Genomic DNA, 26,706 nt, shown 5'->3' with positions numbered 1-26,706 from the left:
CTTCTTCCTGTGATGTGTACTGGTATTTTGTTCCATTCGGTTGGAGATGTTGCTGGTATCCCCACTATCTACATTGTTATGGTATAGTAGAAGATCCATGCCCTTAGGTTGTTCATTTGGGGGGGGGGGGGGGGATCACTTCTGGCTTGTGGGTGTTTGCATGTGAATATGTGTGTCAGGGGCGTAGCCAGACTTCACCGGGAGGGGGGTCCAGAGCCCGAGGTGAGGGGGCACATTTTAGCCCCCCTGGTGCCGCTGACCCCCCCCCACCATTACCGACCCCCCCCGGCCAATCCACCATTGCCGACCCCCCCCCCCCCCGCGCCACCGCCAACCCTCTCCCGCCGTCACCGTGGGCTACCTTTGCTGGCAGGGGACCCCAATCCCCGCCAGCCGAGGAGGTCCTCTTGCTCCGAAGGCTTCGTTCTGTTTCTGACGTCCTCTGAGTCAGAAACAGAACGAAGCCTTCGGAGCAAGAAGAGGACCTTCTCGGCTGCTGAGGATTGGGGTCCCCCGCCAGCAAAGGTAGCCCACGGCGACAGCGGGGGAGGGTTGGCGGCGGGAGGGGGGGTTCAAGAGGGTCGTCGACAGGGGGGTCCAGGGCCAAATCTATGGGGGCCCAGGCCCCACGTTGCTACGCCACTGATGTGTGTGTTTGGGCTCTGAGATGCTTGTGTTTGTGTGTTGCATGGGCTGTTTTTTTTTTTCTTTTACTTTGGCTGGGGGTTTGCCTGCATCAGTGAGAATGATCAGATAGAAGAGAGTTAGCTACTACATAAAAACAATACATGCAGCAGTGAAAAATATCCTTCAGTAACAGTCACGTCTAAAAGATAAATGAGCAGTGGAAGTTCTTGCAGAGAGTGGTGGACACTGTGGCTACTTGTGGCAGCCAAGAGGAGCATCTTAGAGGGCACATATTTGCTGCATTACCCCCAGGTGAGAGGTCTTGGTTTTGGGCTGCTGTTCTTCAGTAGTGGGTTGTGCAGCTCCAAATAGGGTGCCTACAACTTCATGTAGGGTGCCTTCAGTATGAGTACTGGACCATCCAGAACGGAGCTCTCGCAGGGCGCAGACCCTGGCCCCAAATAGCAGCTTACCTTTTGTGGTTCATCTGCATCCAGTGTTCCCACAACCATAGCTTAGTTACACAATAAAATAATAACATAGAAAAATCTTTCTTAGATTTGATACCCTTAAAGGATGGAAACATTGATTATGAGTTCCAAATTTAGAATGGAAAAATTTGATAAATCAATATAAATAGGATTGGGCAAGTCCATGAATAACTTTAAATATAAAGCAATATAATTTGAAATCAATCCTGGCCTCTATCGGTAATCAATGGAACTGTATGTACCAAGGTGTAATTCTCTCAAACTTATTCTGTGAGCAGATCAATCGGAGAGTGGTATTTTGAACAGTTTGTAGTTTTCTCAATAAATGCTTGTGACAACCCAAATAGATATTAAAGTACTATAATTTTGACAATATTAGTGCCACATTATCAACCTAAATCAATACTGACTAAAATATAACAATACACAATGAGGGGCATAATCGAACAAGGGATGCCCATTTCCATGGGCGACTACCTCCGAGGACGGGTACGCGAAGGGGCGGGACAGACCGTATTTTCGAAAAAGATGGGTGTTCATCTTTTGTTTCGATAATACGGTTGGTGCCGGGCAAATGCATCGGATTTGGGCGGAGTTGAGATGGGCGGTATCGGTTTTCAGCGATAATGGAAACCGAAGCCGCCCAGCTCAAAAACGAACACATCCAAGGTATTTGGTCATGGGAGGGGCCAGGATTCGTAGTGCACTGGTCCCCCTCACATGCCAGAACACCAACCAGGCACCCTAGGGGGCACTTGTAAAAAGTAAAAAAAAAACAGTAAAATACATCCCAAGTCCATAGCTCCCTTCCCTTGGGTGCTGAGCCCCCCAAATCCCCCCCCCCAAACCCACTCCCCACAACTCTACACCAATACCATAGCACTTATGGGTGAAGGGGGGCACCTACATGTGGGTACAGTGGGTGTGGGGGGGGGGGTTGGAGGGCTCCCATTTACCACCACAAGTGTAACAGGTGGGGGGGGGGGGTTGTTTCCACTTGCCTGAAGGGCACTGCACCTACTAACAACTGCTACAGGGACCTGCATACTGCTGTCATGGAGCTGGGTATGACATTTGAGGCTGGCATACAGGCTGGAAAAAAAAAAGTTTTTAAAGTTCTTTTTTTTGGTGGGAGGGGGTTAGTGACCAATGGGGGAGTCAGAGGAGGTCATCCCCGATTCCCTCGGGTGGTCATCTGGGCAGTTGGGGCACTTTTTGGGGACTTGTTCGTGAAAAAAAAGGGTCCAAAAAAAGCAGCCCAAATTCTCGCTACTGCCGCCCTTCTTTTTTCCATTATGGGCCGAGGGCGCCCATCTCTCCTCGGCCGATAAACACGCCCTAGTCCCGCCTTCACCACGCCTCTGACACGCCCCCATCAACTTTGTTTTTTCCCGCGACAGACTGCAGTTGGAGGCGATTATACCAATTTGGGCGCCCACAAGAGAAAGGCGCCCATCTCCCGATTATGGTCGAAATATGGGTGTCTTTCTCTTTCGAAAATAAGCCTGAGTGTGTCATAGCATGCTATTTACAATGTCAACACGATACTTATTAAAACATTTGTATAGAAGTGGCATGAACACCAAGGAGAAACAAACTATGGGCCCTGTTTACTTAGCCGCATTATAGGTGCGTTAGCGTCTAACTCACGTTACCATGTACGAGCATTAACCATGAACATGCCTATAATATCTCTATAGGCGCCTACACGGTTAGCGCTCACGCTAATTGTAGGCGCGTTAAAAATGCTAACGCTCCTTAGTAAATAGGGCCCTATGTCTTTACCATCTGGTTTTGTTAGAAATATTTTTTCCCAATTACATGAACCTTTGTATTCAGGTCAGGCCTGAGTAAAATAATGTAGCACTTAGGGATGGATATACAGCACAGAAGTCCAGCACTGGAAGCTAGGATGGCAAATATCTCCACAGCCACCATGTATTTGCCTTTGGTGCTCAGATAGGCAGGAATGAAGGACACCCAGACACTACAGAACACCAACATGCTGAAAGTGATATGCTGAGCCTCATTGAAACTGTCAGGTAACTTTCTTACTAGGAAAGCCACAATGAAACTTAGAAGAGCCAAAAACCCAATGTACCCAATCACACTATAAAATGCAATTGTGGATCCCTCATTACACTGTAGAATCATTTTCCCTTTTTCAGACTGTGTGTCATAGTCTGGGAATGGAGGTGAAATAAGCAACCATGCAATGCATAAAACGATTTCACCTGAGGAGCAGAGAAAGACGACATAGTTGGAGACTCTTGTCCCAACCCATTTACTTAACTTGCTGTTTGGTTTGGTAGCTTTGAAGGCAAGGAGAACTGTGATAGTTTTTGCCAGTACTGAAGAAACAGCAACTGTAAAAATTATTCCGAAAGAAACTTGTCGGAGTGGACAGGTCACTCTTCCAGCAGGGCCAATAAATAGCATGGAGCAAAGGAAAGACAGAATGAGGGAAATGAGGAGGATGTAGCTGAGATCCCGGTTATTGGCCCTCACAACAGGAGTGTCTTGATATTTAATAAAGAATCCAAGTATTATAGCTGTGATGATGGAGAAGAGAATAGCAATGAAAGCCAAAGCTGCTCCCAAAAGATCATCATAGGACAGAAATTCTTTAGCTCTGGGGAGACACTGATCTTTCTTCTCATTTGGCCATTGGTCTTCAGGGCACTTCATACAGTTCTCTGCATCTATGTAAGATAGGACATATTACTTCTCATTGTTTAAACATTTTCATACTAAACATTCAGACATTTTAGGAAAAGGGCATGACCAGTTTAGATGTACAATTTTATTTCTATATGAAAATTAACTGAAATGTACTTTATCCTCAATAATCTTTACATCTGTCCTGTTTAATCATGCTTTTAGGGCTTCTATAGAGTTTTGAATTGGTTCTCTGTTTCCTTTTACTAGTGTTTCACCTTAGAGAATGCTGGATGGATTCTTATTTTCCAATTTCAGGCCTATATTCTATGCTCCCAGATCTAATCAGTCAAGTATCAACCCACTACACCATCTGGAATGAACAATAGGAGCAGGTCTGCAAAAGTCCTTTAGGATAAAGGGTCATAGATTTGATATACCACCTTTCTATGGGTAAGCCAAAACAGTTTATATGCTGGTAATTTATCTGTTCCTAGTGGGCTCACAATCTTAAGTTTTGTACCTCAGTCAATGGAAGTTTAAGTGACTTGCCCAGGGTCACAAGGAGTTGAAGTGGGAATCAAATCCAGTTCTCCACTGCATTAACCATTAAGGTACGCCTACACTCACTCTATGTTGCTGCATGAAGAGCATGAATTTCTTGTATCTGTTTCCTTAGCTGACTTGCTTCCCAACTGTGCTCCCAGATCTGACTTGGTAAAGACTCCACTTTCAATTACATCATTCATGGCTGATTGGAAGAGCAGTCTTGCAAGAGCTTTCTGGTTGGGCACTTGCAAAGAGGCATAGCTTTCTCCATCAGGTCAATGTCAGGCTTATTTTCGAAAGTGATCGCCGGCAATCTTCCGACATAAATCGGGAGATGGCCGGCGATCTCTCAAAAGCGTCGAAATTGGTATAATCGAAAGTGGCTTTTTTTACACCATCGCCGCTTTCCCGTCGCCACGCCGGCGACAGTTCAAGGGGGCGTGTCGGCGGCATAGCAAAGGCGGGACATGGGCAGGCATGGGCGTGGCTACCAGATGGCCAGCTTTCACGGATAATGAAAATAACAAAAGCAGCGTTGAGCAGTATTTCGCCGGGTTTACTTGGTCCTTTTATTTTCACGACCAAGTCTCAAAAAGGTGCCCCAACTGACCAGATGACCACCGGAGGGAATGGGGGATGACCTCCCCATAGTCCCCCAGTGGTCACCAACCCCCCTCCCACATTAAAAAACTAAAACTAAAAACCTTTTTTTACCAGCCTGTATGCCAGCCTCAAATGTCATACCCAGCTCCCTGACAGCAGTATGCAAGTCCCTGGAGCAGTTTTTAATGGGTGCAGTGCACTTCAGGCAGGGTGACCCAGGTCCATGCCCCCCCTACCTGTTACACTTGTGGTGCTAAGTGTTGAGCCCTCCAACCCCCCCAAAAAACCCACTGTACCCACATGTAGGTGCCCCCCTTCACCCATAAGGGCTATGGTAATGGTGTAGAGTTGTGGGGAATGGGTTTGGGGGGATTTGGGGGGGGTTAGCACACAAGGTAAGGGAGCTATGCACCTGGGAGCTATTTGTGTGTTTTTAAACATTTTTAGAAGTGCCCCCTAGGGTGCCCGGTTGGTGTCCTGGCATGTCAGGGGGACCAGTGCACTACAAATGCTGGCTCCTCCCATGAGCAAATGCCTTGGATTTTGACGGGTTTGAGATGGCCGGCATTTTTTTCCATTATCGCTGAAAAACAAAACTGGCGATCTCAAACTCGGCAAATTCTGGCATTTGGCCGGGTTAAACCGTATTATCAGAAAAAAAAGATGGCCGGCCATCTTTTTCGATAATATGGTTCCGGCTAGCTGTTGCGCCGCAGCCAAAATGGATCGCCAGTGATCTATTTCGCCAGTGACGTTCGATTATGCCCCTCTTTGTAAGCTATAATGGAAGGGATCAGATTGGGGATGGTTGTTTCGAATATTAGTATGGGGTTGTTTGAGATTTCAGAGTTAAATCGTTCAGCAGGACTGCCAATGCATAAAGTTATATGGATATTTTATCTGCATAGCTGAAGGGTATGCCTACTAATGGGCCCTAGGAAATAGGCTTAGCATGTGTTAACATGGAACTTTCCTGCGTTCTGAGCCCATTTCTTTTCCAGGTCATATGCTAATGTTGGCATTAGCGTGCTTTACCTAAAAAAATGTCGGAGCTCTTACGGTCTTCTATTTAAGAGGTGCTAAGAGTTCACACATTATGCTGTTGTTAACCATATAACTAGCACAGCCACATTAGCATATTCTGGCGAATACTTTCCCACCAATTCTGCACTCATTCCACTCCAACAGCAGAAATTAAAAAAGTATATGTAACTTGCGCTTACCACATTCAAAAAGGTTACCCACAGCAAAACACTTTAACATGTATTACGGTAAGCATTTTCACACACAATAATTGAGCATTTAATGCCCTTTAGTAGACATGCATCAGAATGTGGATTTTTTTACCAATACTAAATATTCAAGCTTGAATGATAAATAAAATGCTGCCATTATTTAATACTGATAATTTACATCTATTTATGGATAATTTATTCATGTGATATTATTACTGCTACTTCTATTTTATCCAGAGAACAGCTGAAATTCTCCATCTAACTTTAAGACCCACCTCAAATTCTGCCATTTAAATCACCTGCCTGTGGCTCAATGTGCATTTCAGTAGCCCTTCACCAGATAGTGCCACTAAAAATGCCCGGTAAGTACCCAAGCTAAAACTGACTATATTTTGGCCATTCCAGCAGTCAAGTCAGCACTTAGCTGGTTAAATGGTGATACTCAGAACTTTAGCAGCTAAGGTTTTTTTTTTTTTTGTTATATTTGTACCCTACACTTTCCCACTCTTGGCAGGCTCAATGCAGCTTACATGGGGCAATGGAGGGTTAAGTGACTTGCCCAGAGTCACAAGGAGCTGCCTGTGCCTGAAGTGGGAATTAAAATCAGTTTCTCAGTTCCCCAGGACCAAAGTCCACCACCCTAACCACTAGGCCACTCCTCCACTGTTGCTACTGTTGGAGATTCTACATGGAATGTTGCTATTCCAATAGCAACATTCCATGTAGAAGTCGGCCCTTGCAGATCACCAATGTGGCCGCGTAGGCTTCTACATGGAATGTTGCTACTGGAATAGCAACATTCCATGTAGAATCTCCAATAGTAGCAACATTCCATGTAGAATCTCCAATAGTACCTATTTTATTTTTGTTACATTTGTACCCCGCGCTTTCCCACTCTTGGCAGGCTCAATGCGGCTTACATGGGGCAATGGAGGGTTTAGTGACTTGCCCAGTTAACTGCATAAATAGGACCACATAAAACTAGGTTCTATCTTAATGCAGTTCTTCATCACCAGCTAAGTGCTGAATTTCACACATAACTGGCTATGTTTGTATACCTGGAAATTCATTGCCGGGGCCTAGTCATGGTCAGCATTGAATTTATGGGTATAATTCCAGCAGCGGTCAGCAAAATGCCAATAACTGCTGGCTGAATATCGGGCCTTCACTTTTAACATGTACTGTTTGTAATAAGGAAGGTTTATTTAGCCAATGAGTATAAGTAGCTAAGGAAATGATTATTCGACTGTGATTGCCTGAAGCTCTTTCTTCTCCTATATTTATTGCATTTTGCTGCTGTGACAGAACAGTGGGTTTTTAAGATTGTGATAATTGTTTTGATATTTTACTGCAATGTATTTCTCTAGTTTGGCCAGCAGGTGGTGCTTGTTTATGCTTAAAGCTGTTACAGAGAACTGACCTTTCCTTCTTCAGTTAACACAGAGAAAGGGGAAGTTCCTGCAGTGATATAGACAGCTATTTTCAAATGTTGTTCTGGGCTCTGATTAGCCTAGAGTTATATTTGATAACTGGTGACCTCTCCAGGTACTACTTAGATAGTAAACAAATGTTTGGTTAGTGTTATAATTGATCCATATTTCCATTGCCTATTATTGTTTTGCTGATTGAACATTTTAAGTTTCACTGTTCAAGTTTTCAGACAATAAACACTATTAGTTTGTTGACTCTGCTTGTGTGGACTGATTACGAATCCTGGTGGTTTTATATATCAGGTCTGGGAACTGTGGGACCACTGGAAGTGTGGTCTGTAGTAACCTAGAAATCACTGGGGATAATTTGAGAGGAAGAGACTCGGCCAGAGGCAGTTGCAACCTAGTTGGTGGGAGGAGGGTGCTAGTGTAGCACAAGCAACAGGTACAGGCAGACTTGAGCTGTGCTGGGGATAGACCCTCTAAATGGCCATGGGGTAACCCCAGGCAGGTGGGTAGGCATTTTGTGACAACTGCTTTACTAGCCTCTTAGATTTTGTGAGTATTTTTGATCTTAGTGCCAAATCGGAATGTCAAGCTTAGCATTTGAATTCTTGTTCAGTAGCCATGGTTGGAGCACAAGTAGAATAATTCTTTTACTGGGGAGCCTATAAATAGGTACTCAGAGGGCATCTTGTAGAAGCCTCTTCTATAAAGGAATGTAGGCATCCACTTTCCATTATAATGATACTAGCATAACAACCAAAATATGTACATAGAAATAAGGCATGAGCATTTGGTCAGCCATAGAACTGGCATAAATGTGTACACCTAACTATCAGTGATCCACGTGTATCTCACAATATTCTGGAAATTATGTACAAAAGCATGAGTACCATCTCTGTGTATGCCTGCCTATAAAATATTGCCATTTGCACATGAGCACATGCATTCTTATATACCATTAGTCTTATTGTTTAAGCATGTAATCAGTGTTAGTGCATAACATTATTAATTTGAACTCAACACACATTGAAAGGGAAATTATGTAATGTCATTTGCCTGTGTAAATGGGTAAAAGGGCCCAAAATTGGCCACATTATATGCAGGTCAATGTGCCCATATCAAGCAAAGATGTTCCTATGGATTAGGCAGGGACTGTAATGCTGTGCGTATTTAGGATTTCATAAATGCATTAACAAATCAGGTTCCAGTTTCTGTGAGTACTTTGTCCTGGTCAATTTCCAAAGGTAAAATAAGTGTGTAAAGAAGGTAGAAAACATTAGGCTCATTTTCAAAGCACTTAGCCTCCCAAAGTTCCATAGAAACCTATGGAACTTAGCCTCCCAAAGTGCTTTGAAAATATGCCTCATTGGCATGGAATGAATTTCCCAAAATAGGTGATAAGCAGTTTAGGCAGAGTCATGTTTTATTGTTGACATAGAAATACCAGTGCCTTATCCTTTGAATCCTTCATTTGAATGTAATCTGTGATGAAGACCATCCATAAGAACAACCATACTGGATCAGACCAATGGTCCATCCAGCCCAGTATCATGCTTCCAACAGTGGCCAATCCAGGTCACAAGTACCTGACAGGAACTCAATTTGTAGCAAAATTTCATACTACCAATCCTGGGGCAAGCAATGGCTTCCCCCATGTCCATCTCAATAATAGACTAAAATTTATTCATATATATAGAAAGCTCTGGCATCTCTACCATGTTTTCAGAGACCTCTAGTGGTTCAACCATTTAAGTGGATTGACTTTGCTTTAAGCAAGGTAGTTTCCAGCATGGGGTGGTTTCATCAATTGTATGGAAGAAGGAGAAGGATTCCCCTCCAAAAAAAGAGGACTATGAATACATAAACATTGCATTCTAAGGGCAATAACTTGTCTTTGGCTTGCTAAGTCACTGAACCAGTGGTTGCTTTCTCGGGGATTCTAAGAAGCCTGAAGGCCACAGGATGCCCTTGGAGGAAAGATAAAGAAGCAGATCTTCTGATCCTTTAAGAATGGTGGTAGTAATCAAAAGAAACTTCAGGAGCTGAATCCAGAAGAGCAGCAGTCTCAGAGTCAAAGGCACCTGTGCAGGATTCTGAGACCAGCCTCTATGTGTTAAAGATATTTGATTTGAGACTAAGGAAGATACAGAGATTTCATTTATTTGGGGGAACTTATCAGGAGTTGGACCTGGATCTAGAAGTAGAGGAGCTATGGAAGATCAGTCTTCTAACCTAAGATATAGTAGAAACTCCAAGAGTGGCTCATCCCAAAGTTGGAGATTTATCATCATTATACTTGAGATTACATGACAATGAGTGAGGTTTTTCTTGAGGACCCCAACCATGTAGAACACCAGCTTTCTAATCCATAAACAGACAATTTTTTTATTTTTCTACCTTTGTTGTCAGGTAATTTTACTTTTTTAAATCATGTTGTTCCCACTCTCAGGTTTCTGCTTTTCTCTGTATTCTCTTAAATGTCCATGTGGCATCTCTTCTCTCTGTATCTCCACCAACCATTTCCCCTCTGCATCTCTATCTGCCCTGTCCAGCACCTCCACTCTGTGTTCCTGCCACATCTTCCCACCTGTTGAATATATTCCCTCTCCTCTGTGTCCCTATTCTTGCCCTGCTCATCATATTGATTGATTGATTAGGATTTATATACTACTTTTCAGAAAACTTTCACCCATCTGTGTCAATATCCCTTCTGTCTAGCATCACACTACATATCCCTAACCCTCACCCCTTCACATTGCCCTTCTATGTCTCAGCTCCCTTGGTCAGCATTACCCCTCACTCCCTCTGTATCTCTTGTCTCTACACATATCCCATCTCACTTTTATGTGTCTTTGTCCTCCACACATGTCCAGCATTATCACACTATCCTTATCCCCCCCCCCCCCCATGTCCAGAATTACCCCTCTGTGCACCTAGCCCCTTTATCTTGCTTCTTCTTTCCCTCTTTACTTCCTACCCCTATAGCCTGTATATCTCCATGTTTCGTCCTTCCCCTATTCTACCTCCCACCCAGGCTCAGAATATCTCCCTCTCCCTTTCCTCTCTGCTGGCCCCCTCCCCAACATAGGTCCAACAATGCTACTTCTTTCTCCTTCTCCTGCAGGTCCCAGCATTTCTTTTCCTCCCCTACACCAGTCCTGTCATCTCTTTCTATCCCTTTCCCAAATGTGGCCCTCTAAACTTACCAAAATTTGCATCAGAGAATGTAAGACCTGACAAAGACAAGCCCCCAGCCTAGGAGGGCTGGAGGCAACTTGCCACTGATGTCAATAGCAAGTTTGAAGGGCTTCAGTGGGATAGGGAAGGATCATACAAAATACCAGATTTCAGGAGACAGACAGAGAGAGAGAGAGAGAGAGAGAAAGAGAGGCCAAGATGGTAATGGCTGCATCATTCTGGTGAGCTTTTTAGACCTATCAAGATGGTGAAGTAGAAAAGTAAGACTAGGCTTTATTCCTCTGAACCCCTGATTTGGGTCCAATGGATAATTATCTGCATCGAATGGGCTCCATGCTGGCATGAGCCAGAGAATCTTTTACTATCTGAATGCCATTTTCAGGTGCCTCAATGCTAAACTTCAGATACGAGTTACCTGGGTTGCTGCGAGGCACTTTTGACCTGAATTGGAAACAGGATACTGGGCTAGATGAACCATTGGTATGACCCAGTATGGCTATTCTTAGGTTCTTAATTGTTTAGTCCTCTTCCACAATCCATTTTGATGAGCTCTCCATGTTGGCAGGCCCCCATTCCCCCCAACAAGGCAAACCTGCCAGTGACAGGGGGCTGGAGGACCGGCAGACCTCCGGTCCCCCCCCCCAACGATCTCCCCAAGGTTCAGGGAGGGCTGGAGATCCGGTGGGTCTCCAGCCCCCCCTAACTCCCCTCAACATGTCCAGTCCATGGTGGCCCAGTGGGCGACCAAACCCCCCTCCGCTGGACCGCCATCCCCCCCCCCCCCGACGATCCCTCCTAGGTTCAGGAAAGGCTGGAGATCTGGTGGGTCTCCAGCCCCCCCAATTCCCCAGCAAAGGGTCCCTGGTGGTCCATTGATCACCCCCCTCCATGCCTACCCACCCCCCTGCCCCCTATCAAAATGGCAGCGCCCAGCCCTGCCCAGTGTATCCTGGGATGCGCTGGGCGGGGATACACACCATATAAGGGAGTCACTCCCTTATATGGTGTGTAGCCCCACCCAGCGCATCCCAGGATACACTGGGCAGGGCTGGGCTCCGCCATTTTGCGGCCTCAAAGGAAGAGGACCTCCAACCCACAAGGTAGGAGGAAGGGGGGTGATCACTGGACCACCAGGGACCCTTTGCTGGGGAATTGGGGTGGGAGGCTGGACACCCACCGGATCTCCAGCCCTCCATGAACGTAGGGGGGATCGTCGGGGGGGGGGGCGGCGGTCCAGCAGACCTCTAGCCCCCCTGTCGCTGGGGGGGGGGGGTGTTGGTCACCCACTGGGCCACCAGGGACTGGACATGTTGAGGGGAGTTAGGGGGGCTAGAGACCCACTGGATCTCCAGCCCTCCCTGAACCTGGAGGGGGATCATCGGGGGGACCAGAGGTCCACCGGACCTCCAGCCCCCATTGCTCAGGGCAGGGGTAGTTGGGGCCTGGTGGTCCCATGGACCTCCATCCCCTGTGTTTGACAGGTTTGGGCTTTTGACAGCCCAAACCTGTCAATCAAGTGCCGGAGGATTGTGCTGAGTGCATGCTCAGGCACAATTCTCCCGCACTTCTGCCCTATGATCAGAGATAATTGCGTGCCAAAGTTTGCATGCAATTATCTCAGATCATCGGTGCAGTAAAGCCCCATGCTGTTCCACCGCTATTTTACAGCGCTGTTTGGAATGTTTTATAAACATGTTTTATTTATGCAGATAACATATTCATAGTTTAACATACCTCCCCTCTTTCCTTGAATTTATCCCCATTTCAATCTGCTTTGCTATCAATAGCAAATTGATTATCATCCCACAAGCCCATTCTTAATCCCATCAAAACTACTGTTTGTGGATTTTTGGGTTATTAACCAAGTTAACAGGTCTGCTTTCACTTTACAACTTGCACATCACCCCAGTAGATTCTTTCTAATATCTCAGCATCATTATAAACTCCAAACTTGCTTTTGACAAACAGATTTCCCAAGTCTTAAAGAAAGGTTACTTTTGCTAATGTCATATGTGCCCCATTAAATATTTTTGGGAATTTTTCATGTCTTTTTTATATAATGGTTAGACTATTGTAATACTGTATATACCGACCTCCCACAACCTCAGCTTCATCATCTTCAAACCTTACCAAACTCAGTGATTCCGTCACTCCTTTGAAGGCCAAGTTACCCTGGCTTCCTATCACATTTTGCATACAATTTAAAGTTCTTCATCTTGCTCGTAAGACATTATATCTTTGCAGTCCATCTTACCTCATATCTTTAATTATTCCATACACCACTTCCTGTGCATTTAGTACTGCCCTCTCCCAAGCAGGCACACTACAAATTCACTGAAAATTCCACTTTTCTTTTCTTGGCCCCTAGCCTCTCGAACAGACTACCCGTCGACATCAGACCTAAGCCTTCTTTCAGGGGTGTAGCCAGACACCCAATTTTGGGTAGGCCTGGGCCCAAGATGGGTGGGCAGAAGAACTCCGCCCTGTCCCACAAGTGATTTGGTCTCTCCCTCTCTCGCCTGCATGCCATATGGTCTCTCAAACATCCCCCTCCCCCATACCTTTTAAATAGCAGATTTTCATTGGCAGCAAGCAGCAAATAATATACACTGCTCATGTTGGCTCCACAGCCTTCCCTCTAATGCAACTTCTTGTTTCCACATAGGCGGGAATACATCAGAGGGAAGGCTGGTAGGCAGGAAGGACAGGAATTTTCAGCTCGTGGGGCTTGGGAATCCCTATCAAACACTTCATAGGTGTGCTGCTACTGGGTGGGCCTAAGCCACTACTACTACTACTACTAACTAACATTTCTAAAGCGCTACTAGGGTTACGCAGCGCTGTACAATTTAAACGTAGAAGGATAGTCCCTGCTCAAAGAGCTTACAATCTAAAAGACAAGAGAACAATCTAAAGACAAGTGAACAATCTAGAGGATGAGTGAACAGTTAATCTGATAGGGTGGATAGATTGGGGCATTCTATATTTCTCGAGCGGTTAGGCGCCGAAGGCAGCATTGAAGGGGTGAGTTTTAAGCAGAGATTTGAAGATGGGTAGGGAGGGGGCATGGCGTATGGGTAAAGGAAGATTGTTCCAGGCATAGGGTGAGGCAAGGCAAAATGAGTGGAGCCTGGAGTTGGCAGTGGTGGAGAAGGGTACTGAGAGAAGGGCTTTGTCCTGTGAGCGGAGGTTACGGGCGGGAACATAGGGGGAGATGAGGGTGGAGAGGTAGTGAGGAGCTGCAGACTGAGTGCATTTGTAGGTAAGGAGGAGGAGCTTGAATTGTATGCGATATCTGATCGGAAGCCAATGAAGTGATTTGAGGAGAGGGGTGATATGAGTATATCGGTTTTGGCGGAATATAAGACGTGCAGCAGCATTCTGAACTGATTGAAGGGGGGATAGATGGCTGAGTCGGAGGCCGGTGAGGAGTAAGTTGCAGTAATCAAGGCGAGAGGTAATGAGAGCATGGACGAGAGTTCTGGTGGTGTGCTCAGAGAGGAAAGGGCGAATTTTGCTGATGTTGAAGAGGAAGAAGCGACAGGTCTTGGCAGTCTGTTGGATATGCGCAGAGAAGGAGAGGGAGGAGTCGAAGATGACTCCGAGGTTGTGGGCAGATGGGACGGGGAGGATGAGGGTGTTATCAACAGAGATAGAGAGTGGAGGAAGAGGAGAAGTGGGTTTAGGAGGAAAGACGAGGAGCTCGGTCTTGGACATGTTCAGCTTCAGGTGGCGGTTGGACATCCATGCCGCAATGTCGGATAAACAGGCCGATACCTTGGCCTGGGTCTCCGCGGTGATGTCAGGTGTGGAGAGGTATAGCTGGGTGTCATCAGCATAAAGATGATACTGAAAACCATGAGACGAGATCAGCGAGCCCAGGGAAGAGGTGTAGATTGAGAAGAGAAGGGGTCCAAGGACAGATCCCTGGGGAACTCCAACAGATAGTGGGATGGGAGTGGAGGAAGATCCATGGGAGTGTACCCTGAAGGTGCGGTGGGAGAGATAAGAGGAGAACCAGGAGAGGACAGGGCCTTGGAACCCAAAAGAGGACAGCGTGGCAAGAAGTAAATCATGATTGACAGTGTCAAATGCGGCGGAAAGATCGAGGAGGATGAGGATGGAGTAGTGACCTCTGGATTTGGCCAGGAGCAGGTAATTTCAAACTTTAGAGAGTGCCGTTTCTGTCGAGTGCAGAGGGTGAAAACCGGATTGAAGTGGATCGAGGATGGCATGAGAGGAGAGAAAATCAAGGCAGCGGCTGTGAACGGCGCGCTCAAGTATTTTGGAAAGGAAGGGTAAAAGAGAGATGGGGCGGTAGTTGGAGGGGCAGGTAGGGTCAAGTGAAGGTTTTTTGAGGAGAGGTGTGACAACGGCATGCTTGAAGGTGCCAGGGACAGTTGCAGTGGAGAGAGAGAGGTTAAGGATGCGACAGATGGCTGGGGTGACAGTATGGGAGATGGTGTTGAGTAGGTTGGTGGGGATGGGATCAGAGGAACAGGAGGTGCATTTCGAGGAGGAAAGAAGGCAGGAAGTTTCATCCTCGGTGATCTCAGGGAAAGAGGAGAAAGAGACCTGGGTAGGTTGGTTGAGGGAGAGGGTTAAAGGGTGAAGAGGAGGTGGTGGCTTGGTCGTGAACTCAAGGTTGATCTTTTGCACTTTGTCACGGAAATAGTCGGCCAGTGATTGAGGAGAAAGAGAAGGGGGAGTAGGAGCGGGGGGCACTTTTAGGAGGGAGTTAAGGGTGGTGAAGAGACGACGAGGGTTGGAGCTGAGAGAATTGGTCAATTGGGTGTAATAGTCCTGTTTTGCACGGAATAGGGAGGAGTGGAGGGAGGATAGCATGAATTTGTAGTGGAGGAAGTCTGAAAGGGTACGAGATTTCCTCCAGAGGCACTCAGCGGATCGGGTGCAGGAGCGAAGGTAACTGATGCAAGGAGTCAGCCAGGGCTGGGGATTGGTGCGCTTTGTGGGACGGGAGATGGATGGCGCGAGGGTGTCCAAAGCAGAGGAGAGAGCGGTATTGTAAGCGGAGACTGCTTTGTCGACAGTTTCGGAGGACGTGATGGAGGGGAGGAGATTAGAGATAGTAGATGATAAGGTGGAGGGGTCAATAGCCTGGAGGTTCCTGGAGGTGGTGGTTAAAGTTGGACGGGGTGGAGGGGGGGGGGGTGAAGAAGTGTGAATGTGATCAGGTGATGGTCGGAGAGAGGAAGAGCTGAGACGTGGAAATTGGAGGGTGAGCCAGAGGAGGAGAGGACGAGGTCAAGACAATGGCCGTCACGGTGAGTAGGGGTGGTGGAGCACAGCTGGAGGTTGAAGGAGGATGTTAGGGTGAGGAACATAGAAGCATGGGGGTCGGATAGGTCATCAGCATGTACGTTAAAGTCTCCGAGAATGAGGGAAGGAGATGAGGGGTCAAGAAAGACAGAGAGCCAAGCATCAAAGTCGGTAAGGAAGGAAGGGAAGGATTTATCAAGGGGGCGGTAAATGACTGCCACTCTGAGTGGTAGTGGGTAGAATAGCCGGATGGAATGGGCTTCAAAGGATGAGAAGCAGTGAGACTGCGGTAGGTGGAGGGGTTGGAAACTACAGGAGGGTGAGAGTAGTAGCCCAACACCTCCGCCGCGGCCAACTGGGCGGGGCGTGTGGGAGAAGAGAGAGCCTCCATGGCAGAGGGCTGCAACTGAGGCAGAGTCTTCCTGGGAGATCCAGGTTTCGGTTAGGGCGAGCAGTTGAAGGGAGCGAGAGATAAAGAGATCGTGGGTGAGAGACAGTTTGTTGCAGACTGAGTGGGCATTCCACAAGGCGCATGAGAAGGGGAGGGAGGAGGGGGGAAGCAGGGGAATAGAGACGAGATTAGAGACATCCCGGGATCGTTCGCAAGGATAGGACGGGGACAGGTGAGGGGGACCTGGATTAGGGTTAATGTCTCCCGCGGATAGCAGGAGGAGGAGCAAGAGAGTGCGGAGGAGGGTGGGGGAGGTCGGGCGACGAAGGCGACGAAGACGGGGTGTACTTAGGAGGAAAGGGGATGGGTTAATGGCAGGAAGGAAGTGCCGAAGGTTGAGAGCCAGGAAGGAGGAGGGGGACAAGAGGGATGGTGAGGTGAGGGATGGAGGTGAATAGGGTATTGCAGTGGCGGGCAGGGTGGGAGAGCAGTGGGTAGTTCTAATGGTAGACAGTGGGAGTGGGGGGGAAAGAAGATTAGGAAGGGACAGGGCAAGGAAGAGAACATGGACAGGGGCCATAGGTGGTGACTGAGGTGTAACAGGTGACTATATAGTGACTGAGGTGTTAAGCAGTTAACAGGTGTTAATGGGTGACTATGTAATGACTGAGGTGTTAAGCAGATAGATAGGGCTTGAAGCTAGGTTTTGGGTTGGCGATTAGGTAAGTCAATGGCTGATAAGCTAGCAGGCAGGTAGGTAAGTCAATGGCTGAGAGGCTCGCAAGCAGGCAGGCAGGTTACTCGATGTGTTAACAGGCAGATGGATTGGAGCAAGCCGGAACAAGCTGAAACAAGTAGGAACAAGCCGGAACAGGCAGGAACAGATGGACAAGCTGGAACAAGCAGGAACAGATGAACTGTGTCAGGATGAGCAGACGGACAAGCTGGGATCAGGAAGACTGGAACGAGCTGGAACATCCTGGAGCCAGTGGACTAGAGCAAACAGGGAGAAGCTGGATCAGGTGGACTGGAACGAGCTGGAACATCCTGGAGCCAGTGGACTAGAGCAAACAGGGAGAAGCTGGATCAGGCGGACTGGAACACAGTGGAGCCGATAGACTGGAACAAGCAGGGGGAAAACTGGATCAGGCGGACTGGAACCCACTGGTGCCGATAGACTGGAACAATCAGGGGGAAAACTGGATCAAGCGGACTGGAACAAGCTGGAACACGTTGGAGCCGATGGACTGGAGCAAGCAGGGAGAAGCTGGATCAGCGGACTGGGGCAAGCAGGGAGAAGCTGGATCAGCGGACTGCTTGCCTGGGATCAGGAGGACTGGAACACACAGGAGCCGATAGACTGGAACAAGCAGGTGGGAAGCTGGATAAGGCGGACTGGAACAAGCAGGGATCTGGAGAGCTGGAACGAGCTGGAACAGGCTGGAGCAGGCAAGCAGGGAGAGGCTGGAGCGGGCAAGCAGGGAGAAGCTGGAGCAGGCAAGCAGGGAGAAGCTGGAGCGAGGGAGAAGCTGGAGCGAGGGAGAAGCTGGAGAGAGTGGACCGTGCAGGCTGGAATAGTTGGGCAGCTAAACACACTGCCTTCAGAGCAGCGAAAGCACCGCAGAAGTCTGCCCCGCTGGGATCCGCAATGCCCCACTACGACTGCCCTGATCCCGAGGACTCAGCCATACGATGGGGGGCAGGCCGCAGCAGGATGAGCAGCGTGGGCACCACGATCCGTGGCCAGCGAGGCCGTGCCCGGGCCGTTCCGGCCGGGGAATGCAGCGGCAGTGCTGGACACGCTGGAGGTCTGCCCGCCCGACCCTTCTCGTATCGGGGTCGCTAGGAGGGCTCGGGCTGTGGCAGAGAGGCAGTCGGGACGGGCCGCGACCACAAGGCAGGCCACCACGAGGCAGAGAGAGGCAGTCGGGACACGCCGCGTCAGCCCCGCAGTCAATCCCGGTTCACCGGCCGAGATCGGTGAGGCCGCCGCGATCCCGAGGTCCCCTCTCAGCCCAGTCGGGGGCAGCGCAGCTCGGTCCAGGCAGGTCCACAGCCCAGATCTCGGGAACTCAGTCGCGGGGCTCCTTACCCGTCGGCCATCTTATCAGGAGCCCTAAATAGGTGGGCCTGGGCCCACCCAGGCCCACCCTTGGCTACGCTACTGCCTTCTTTACCCAAATTTAAGGCAAAACTGAAGTCCTTTTTTGCCAGATATCTTTTGGATTTGTTTCTTGTTAGGTACTGACCCTGTGAGTATGCTCTGAGATATGGTACCCCACATTTTACTCGTTGCTTCCCAATTTCCCTTCCTCCCTTTTCCTTCTCTGGTCCTTAGTATGTGTGGTTGTCTCTTTCCTATTTTTAATTGAGTTTTCTTTCTATGATTTTAATGTTCAGTTTTATATTATATTATTCACTGCTTTGACCTTCTTTTAGATAAGGTGGTATATTAAATCTTCAGTAAATATAAACATAAATAAACCTTTATTGGACTAACAATATTTTTTTGATTAGATTTTTTAGGTAACCCTTCTTCAGATCATAAATGAGCAAATGTTGACAACTATCAGAATATATAAAGAGTGTCAATTACCAAGGGGAGGGGGAGGGTGCTAAAAATGCAGATGGAAAAGGAAAAGTAGCTTTAACTTGTGGTCAGCCACAATTGTATTTCTTCACGGAGAGAGTGGTGGATGCTTGGAATGCCCTCCCGCGGGAGGTGGTGGAAATGAAAACGGTAACGGAATTCAAACATGCGTGGGATAAACATAAAAGAATCCTGTTCAGAAGGAATGGATCCTCAGGAGCTTAGCCGAGATTGGGTGGCAGAGCCAGTGGTGAGAGGCGGGGCTGGTGGTTGGGAGGCGGGGGTAGTGCTGGGCAGACTTATATGGTTTGTGCCGGGGCTGGTGGTTGGGAGGCGGGGAAAATGCTGGGCAGACTTATACGGTCTGTGCCAGAGCTGGTGGTGGGAGGCGGGGCTGGTAAATGGGAGGCCTCCAAAACCCACTGTACCCACATGTAGGTGCCCCCTTCACCCCTAAGAGCTATGGTAGTGTTGTACATTTGTGGGTAGTGGGTTTTGGGGGAGGGGGTTAGGAGCTCAGCACCCGTGGTAAGGGAGCTATGCATGTGGGAGCGTTGTCTGGCAACAATTATCAACACTAACTCTAGTAATACCCATCTTGTGGGGTATTACATATGGAGTTGTAACCTCTGAAGGCAGATTCTAAGTATATTAATTACTGTAATACATGTGTACATAAGTACATAAGTAATGCTATACTAGGAAAAGACCAAGGGTCCATTGAGCCCAGCATCCTGTCCACGACAGCGGCCAATCCAGGCCAAGGGCACCTGGCAAGCTTCCCAAACGTACCAACATTCTATACATGTTATTCCTGGAATTTTGGATTTTTCCAAGTCCGTTTAGTAGCGATTTATGGACTTGTCCTTTAGGAAACCGTCCAACCCCTTTTTAAACTCTGCTAAGCTAACCGCCTTCACCACTTTCTCCGGCAACGAATTCCAGAGTTTAATTACACGTTGGGTGAAGAAAAATTTTCTCCGATTTGTTTTAAATTTACTACACTGTAGTTTCATCGCATGCCCCCTAGTCCTAGTATTTTTGGAAAGCGTGAACAGACGCTTCACATCCACCTGTTCCACTCCACTCATTATTTTATATACCTCTATCATGTCTCCCCTCAGCCGTCTCTTCTCCAAGCTGTATAGCCCTAGCCTCCTTAGTCTTTCTTCATAGGGAAGTCGTCCCATCCCCGCTATCATTTTAGTCGCCCTTCGCTGCACCTTTTCCAATTCTACTATATCTTTCTTGAGATGCGGCGACCAGAATTGAACACAATACTCAAGGTGCGGTCGCACCATGGAGCGATACAACGGCATTATAACATCCTCACACTTGTTTTCCATACCTTTCCTAATAATACCCAACGTTCTATTCGCTTTCTTAGCCGCAGCAGCACACTGAGCAGAAGGTTTCAGTGTGTTATCGACGACGACACCCAGATCCCTTTCTTGGTCCGTAACTCCTAATGTGGAACCTTGCATGACGTAGCTATAATTCGGGTTCTTTTTTCCCACATGCATCACCTTGCACTTGCTCACATTAAACATCATCTGCCATTTAGCCGCCCAGTCTCCCAGTCTCGTAAGGTCCTCTTGTAATTTTTCACAATCCTGTCGCGATTTAACGACTTTGAATAACTTTGTGTCATCAGCAAATTTAATTACCTCACTAGTTACTCCCATCTCTAAATCATTTATAAATATATTAAAAAGCAGCAGTCCTAGCACAGACCCCTGAGGAACCCCACTAACTACCCTTCTCCATTGTGAATATTGCCCATTTAACCCCACTCTCTGTTTCCTATCCTTCAACCAGTTTTTAATCCACAATAGGACATTTCCTCCTATCCCATGACCCTCCAATTTCCTCTGTAGCCTTTCATGAGGTACCTTGTCAAACGCCTTTTGAAAATCCAGATACACAATATCAACTGACTCCCCTTTGTCCACATGTTTGTTCACTCCTTCAAAGAATTGAAGTAAATTGGTCAGGCAAGATTTCCCCACACAAAAGCCATGCTGACTCGGTCTCAGTAATCCATGTCCTCGGATGTGCTCTGTAATTTTGTTTTTAATAATAGCCTCTACCATTTTCCCCAGCACCGACGTCAGACTCACCGGTCTATACTTTCCCGGATCTCCCCTGGAGCCTTTTTAAAAAATGGGCGTTACATTGGCCACCCTCCAATCTTCCGGTACCAAGCTCGATTTTAAGGATAAGTTGCATATCACTAGCAGTAGCTCCGCAAGCTCGTTTTTCAGTTCTATCAGTACTCTAGGATTAATACCATCCGGTCCAGGAGATTTGCTACTCTTCAGTTTGCCAAACTGCCCCATTACGTCCTCCAGGTTTACCGTGAAGTCAGTAAGTTTCTCCGACTCGTCCACTTGAAATATCATTTCCGACACCGGTATCCCACCCAAATCTTCCTCGGTGAAGACCGAAGCAAAGAATTCATTCAGTCTCTCCGCTACGTCTTTGTCTTCCTTGATCGCCCCTTTTACCCCTCGGTCATCCAGCGGCCCAACCGATTCTTTTGCCGGCTTCCTGCTTTTAATATACCGAAAAATTTTTTACTATGTTTTTTTGCCTCTAATGCTATCTTTTTTTCATACTCCCTCTTGGCCTTCTTAATCTGCGCCTTGCATTTGCTTTGACACTCCTTATGCTGTTTCCTTCTTCCATTTTCTGAAGGCGTTTCTTTTAGCCCTAATAGCTTCCTTCATCTCACTTTTCAACCAGGCCGGGTGTCTTTTGGACTTCCGTCTTTCTTTTCTAATTCGCGGAATATGTATGGCCTGGGCCTCTAGGATGGTATTTTTGAACAGCGTCCACGCCTGTTGTACAGTTTTTACTCTCTCAGTTGCCCCCCTAAGTTTTTTTTTTTTACCGTTCTTCTCATTTTATCATAGTCTCCTTTTTTAAAGTTAAACGCTAACGTATTTGACTTTCTGTGTACAGTTACTTCAAGGTCGATGTCAAAACTGATCATATTATGGTCACTGTTATCAAGCGGCCCCAGTACCATAACGTCCCTCACCAGATCATGTGCTCCACTAAGGACCAAGTCTAGAATTTTTCCTTCTCTCGTCGGCTCCTGCACCAGTTGCTCCATAAAGCTGTCCTTGATTTCATCAAGGAATTGTATCTCTGTAGCGTCTCCCGATGTTACATTTACCCAGTCTATATTTGGATAATTGAAGTCACCCATTATTATCACATTGCCCATTTTGTTCGCGTCTCTGATTTCTTTTATCATTTCTGTGTCTACCTGCTCATCCTGGCGAGGCGGATGGTAGTACACTCCTATCACCATTTTTTTCCCTTTTATACATGGAATTTCAACCCACAGTGATTCAAAGGTGTGATTTGTGTCCTGCTGAATTTGTAATCTATCTGAGTCAAGGCTCTCGTTAATATACAATGCTACCCCTCCACCAGTCCGGTCCACCCTATCATTACGATATACTTTGTACCCCGGTATGACAGTGTCCCACTGGTTATCCTCCTTCCACCAGGTCTCAGTAATGCCTATTATATCCAATTTTTCATTTAGTGCAATATATTCCAACTCTCCCATCTTATTTCTTAGACTCCTAGCATTTGCATTTAGACATTTCAGAGTATGTTAGTTGTTCTTATTTGCATGATGCTTAGTACCTGACACTATTGATTTGACATATTTTGTCTGATCTTTAGTTGTATTTAAGGGCACCTGGCCTACCACGGTCTGTTGTGCAACCTCACTATCCAGAAACCCTATCTTCCCTGTTTGTGAGGTATCTTTGCAAGATACCTTTTTCCGAACCATGCGCTTTTCAGCGACTGTCGGCCTTCCCCCATTTCTAGTTTAAAAGCTGCTCTATCTCCTTTTGAAATGCCGACGCCAGCAGCCTGGTCCCACCCTGGTTAAGGTGGAGCCCATCCTTTCGGAATAGGCTCCCCCTTCCCCAGAATGTTGCCCAGTTCCTAACAAATCTAAAACCCTCCTCCCTGCACCATCGTCTCATCCACGCATTGAGACTCTGGAGCTCTGCCTGTCTCTTGGGCCCTGCACGTGGAACAGGTAGCATTTCAGAAAATGCTACCCTAGAGGATCTGGATTTGAGCTTTCTACCTAAGAGCCTAAATTTGGCTTCCAGAACCTCTCTCCCACATTTTCCTATGTCATTGGTACCCACATGTACCAAGACAGCGGACTCCTCCCCAGCACTATCTAAAATCCTATCTAGGTGACGCGTGAGGTCCGCCACCTTCGCACCAGGCAGGCAAGTCACCAGGCGATCCTCATGTCCACCAGCCACCCAGCTATCTATATGCCTAATGATCGAATCACCAACTAGAACAGCTGTCCTAACCTTTCCCTCCTGGGCAGCACTTGGAGACATATCCTCAGTGCAAGAGGATAGTACATCCCCTGGTGGGCAGGTCCTGGCTACAGGAGTACATCCTACTTCACCAGGGTGATGCTCTCCTTCTAGGAGACCTCCCTCCTCCAAGGTAGCACAAGGGCTACTAGACTGGAGGTGGGACCTCTCTACAACATCCCTGTAGGTCTCCTCTATGTACCTCTCTGTCTCCCTCAGCTCCACCAAGTCTGCTACTCTAGCCTCAAGAGAACGGACATGTTCTCTAAGAGCTAGGAGCTCTTTGCATCGGGCACAAACATATGACATCTCACCAACTGGGAGATAATCATACATGTGACACTCAATGCAAAAGACTGGATAGCACCCCTCTTGCTGCTGGACTGCTGACTCCATCTTAGTGTTTTTGAGTTTTCCAATATTTTAAAACTTGCTACAGTATTAAGGATATTAGCCTAATATAAAAGTGTCTTTTACTTTATATAATGTATTGTATGATTTATTTAGTATTTCCTTCTTAGATGGTAATGAAATGTATTTAAAACTCTATAAGAGCACTCCTTGCTTGTTACCCTAATTACAATAACTGACTATAAATGAGGAGTTGTCCTAGGGGTGGGTGGGAATACAAAATTAGATCCTGCAGTGGCTGTTAGATTCTATCTGTTAATGCTGTAGAAAAAACAATGTTTTTATCCAATATAAGGCTAGATGGCTAATACTGTACTGATGTGGTCAGTGTTTAAGCAAAATATGGATTTTGGTTAAAATAAAACTGATATTCAGTGCCAGTAGGCAGATGCAAGCAGACAGTGAATATCAGGTGTCAGTGCCCACCTGAAAGTGCTACCCTGTTTGTAACTATGTTCAGACTGCTAACCTAGCCTAGTGGTTAGTGCAGTGGACTTTGATCGTGGAGAACTGGGTTTGATTCCACTGCAACTCGTTGTGACTCTGGGCAAATTACCTAACCCGCCATTGCCCCAGGTACAAATAAGTAAACCCCTTTGAATGTACTTGCAAAAACTATAGAAAGGCAGTATATCAAGTCCCTTTCCCTAACCAGTTAGCAAACTGGATAATGTTAGAATTGCATTTTTGCTTTACTAACATCATCAGGTTCACTATCAAGTTAGTTTTCTGGGTATGGAAGATTACTAGATAAACCTCTGATGCTATTCATGTGCCACCCACATACTGCTCTGGCACTGTCTGGATTCTGCTGATATGATCAGAAAAACTATTCAGCAGGACCATCTGTTTAGTGTTAGTGAAAATCCTTCTCACTGGCACAAATCCAGTAACAAATCTGCAAAAAACAGATAAGTGCCTTTCAGTATCGGCACCTAGAACTATAACTTCCTATAATGTAAGCAGTGGGTAAAAGATGGTCTATATTAATATTTTCTCAAGATAATGTGTCAATAATCATAACTAAATAAGTATTGACATACTGGGACAGACCGAAGGTCTATCAAGCCCAGCATCCTGTTTCCAACAGTAGCCAATCCAGGTTACAAGTAACTGGCAAGATCCCAAACAGTACAATACATTTTATGCTGCTTATCCTAGAAATAAGCAGTGGATTTTCCCCAAATCCATTTTAATAATGGCTCATGGACTTTTCTTTTAGGAAGCTATCCAAACCTTTTTTAAGCACCACCAAGTTAACTGCATTTACTACATTCTCTGGCAATGAATTCCAGAGTTTAATTACACATTGAGAGAAGAAATATTTTCTGGGATCCATTTTAAATTTACTACTTTGCAGCTTTATTGCATACCCACTAGTCCTAGTATTTTTGGAAAGAGTAAACAAGCGATTCATGTCTACCCGTTCCACTCCACTCAGTAGTTTATAGACCTCTATCATAAATCCCCTCAGCCGTCTTTTCTTCAATCTGAAGAGCCCTACGCCACTTTAGACTTTCCTCATAGGGAAGTGGTCCCATCCTTTTTATCATTTCCAATGCCCTTCTTTGTACATTTTCTAATTGCAGTATATCTTTTTGAGATGTGGTGACCAGAATTGCACCGAATATTCAAGGTGGAGTCACACCTAGAGTGATACAAAGGCACTATAACATGCTCATTTTTGTTGTCCATTCCTTTTCCAATAATATTTAACATTCTATTTGCTTTCTTAGCCACTGTCACATACTGAGCAGAGAGTTTCAACGTATCATCAACAATGACACCTAGATCCTTTTCATGGTCGGTGACTCCTAAAGTGGAACCTTGCATTACGTTGCTATAGTTCGGGTTCCTCTTTCCCACATGGTATTATACTCATATCACTTTCCTTTTCCCCTTTACACATGGAATTTCAATCCAAAGGGATTCCAAGATGTTTTTTGTGTCCTGCAGAATTATCAATCTTTTTGATTCAATGCTCTCCTTATCATACAATGCTACCCCTCCACCAATTCGATCCACTCTATCACTACGGTATAATTTGTACCCTGGTATGACAGTGTTCCACTGGTTTCATTCCTTGCACCAGGTCTTAGAGATGCCTATTACATCTAAATTGTTTTGTTTATTGCAATATATTGTAACTCTCCCATCTTATTTCTTAGGCTTCTGGCATTTGCATATAGAGATTTCAAACTGTTTACTAAGCAGTGTTTCAGGCACGTTAACATTTTTAATGCACGTTAACCATGTACGTGCCTATAATATCCCTATAGGCGCCTACGTGGTTAGCACGTGTGCTAAGTGTAGGAATGCTAAAAACATTAGCACACCTTAGTAAACAGGACCCTATGTTTGTTGTTCCTATTTACATCTTGCTCTGCAGTTGAGGGTGTTAATTTTCAATCTTTTGTCTGATTTTTATTTAAAGTACTTGGTATACCATGGTCTGTATTGCAATCTCACTTTTGGGATATCATGTCTTCCTGTTTTGGTGATATCTTTGAAATATACCTTGTTCCGAAACATGTGCTTTTGAACGACTGTCAGCCTTCCCCCAGTTTCTAGTTTAAAAGCTGCTCTATCTCCTTTTTAAATACCGATGTCAGCAGCCTGGTCCCACTCTGGTTAAGGTGGAGCCCATCACTCAAGAATAGACGTCCCCTTTCCCAGAATGTTGTCCAGTTCCTTTCAAATCTAAACCCCCTCCTCCCTGCATCATTGCCTCATCCATGCATTGAGTCTCTGGAGCTCTGCCTGTCTCTTGTCCCTGTGCGTGGAATGGGGAGCAGTTCAGAAAGTGCTACACACTAGAGGTTCTGGGTTTGAACCCACTTCTTTGACTGTCTTAATCCCCTTTTCAG

At 46.4% G+C, this 26,706-nt stretch overlaps 1 protein-coding gene across 1 annotated transcript in view; it reads right to left on the bottom strand.

Annotated features, from left to right (window-relative positions):
* Positions 1–2,915: 2,915 nt before the first annotated feature.
* LOC115458167 (G-protein coupled receptor family C group 6 member A-like) overlaps positions 2,916–26,706 on the bottom strand; it is a 117,304-nt gene continuing 93,513 nt past the window's right edge. The window contains exon 6 of the mRNA XM_030188025.1: positions 2,916–3,820. Coding sequence (XP_030043885.1) covers positions 2,916–3,820 — 905 coding nt within the window. The remainder of the gene's footprint in view (positions 3,821–26,706) is intronic.

The sequence above is a fragment of the Microcaecilia unicolor genome, chromosome 14, assembly GCF_901765095.1.
Source record: "Microcaecilia unicolor chromosome 14, aMicUni1.1, whole genome shotgun sequence".
In the NCBI taxonomy this organism is placed as follows: Eukaryota; Metazoa; Chordata; class Amphibia; order Gymnophiona; family Siphonopidae; genus Microcaecilia; species Microcaecilia unicolor.
This window is presented reverse-complemented; position numbering and strand designations above follow the sequence as displayed.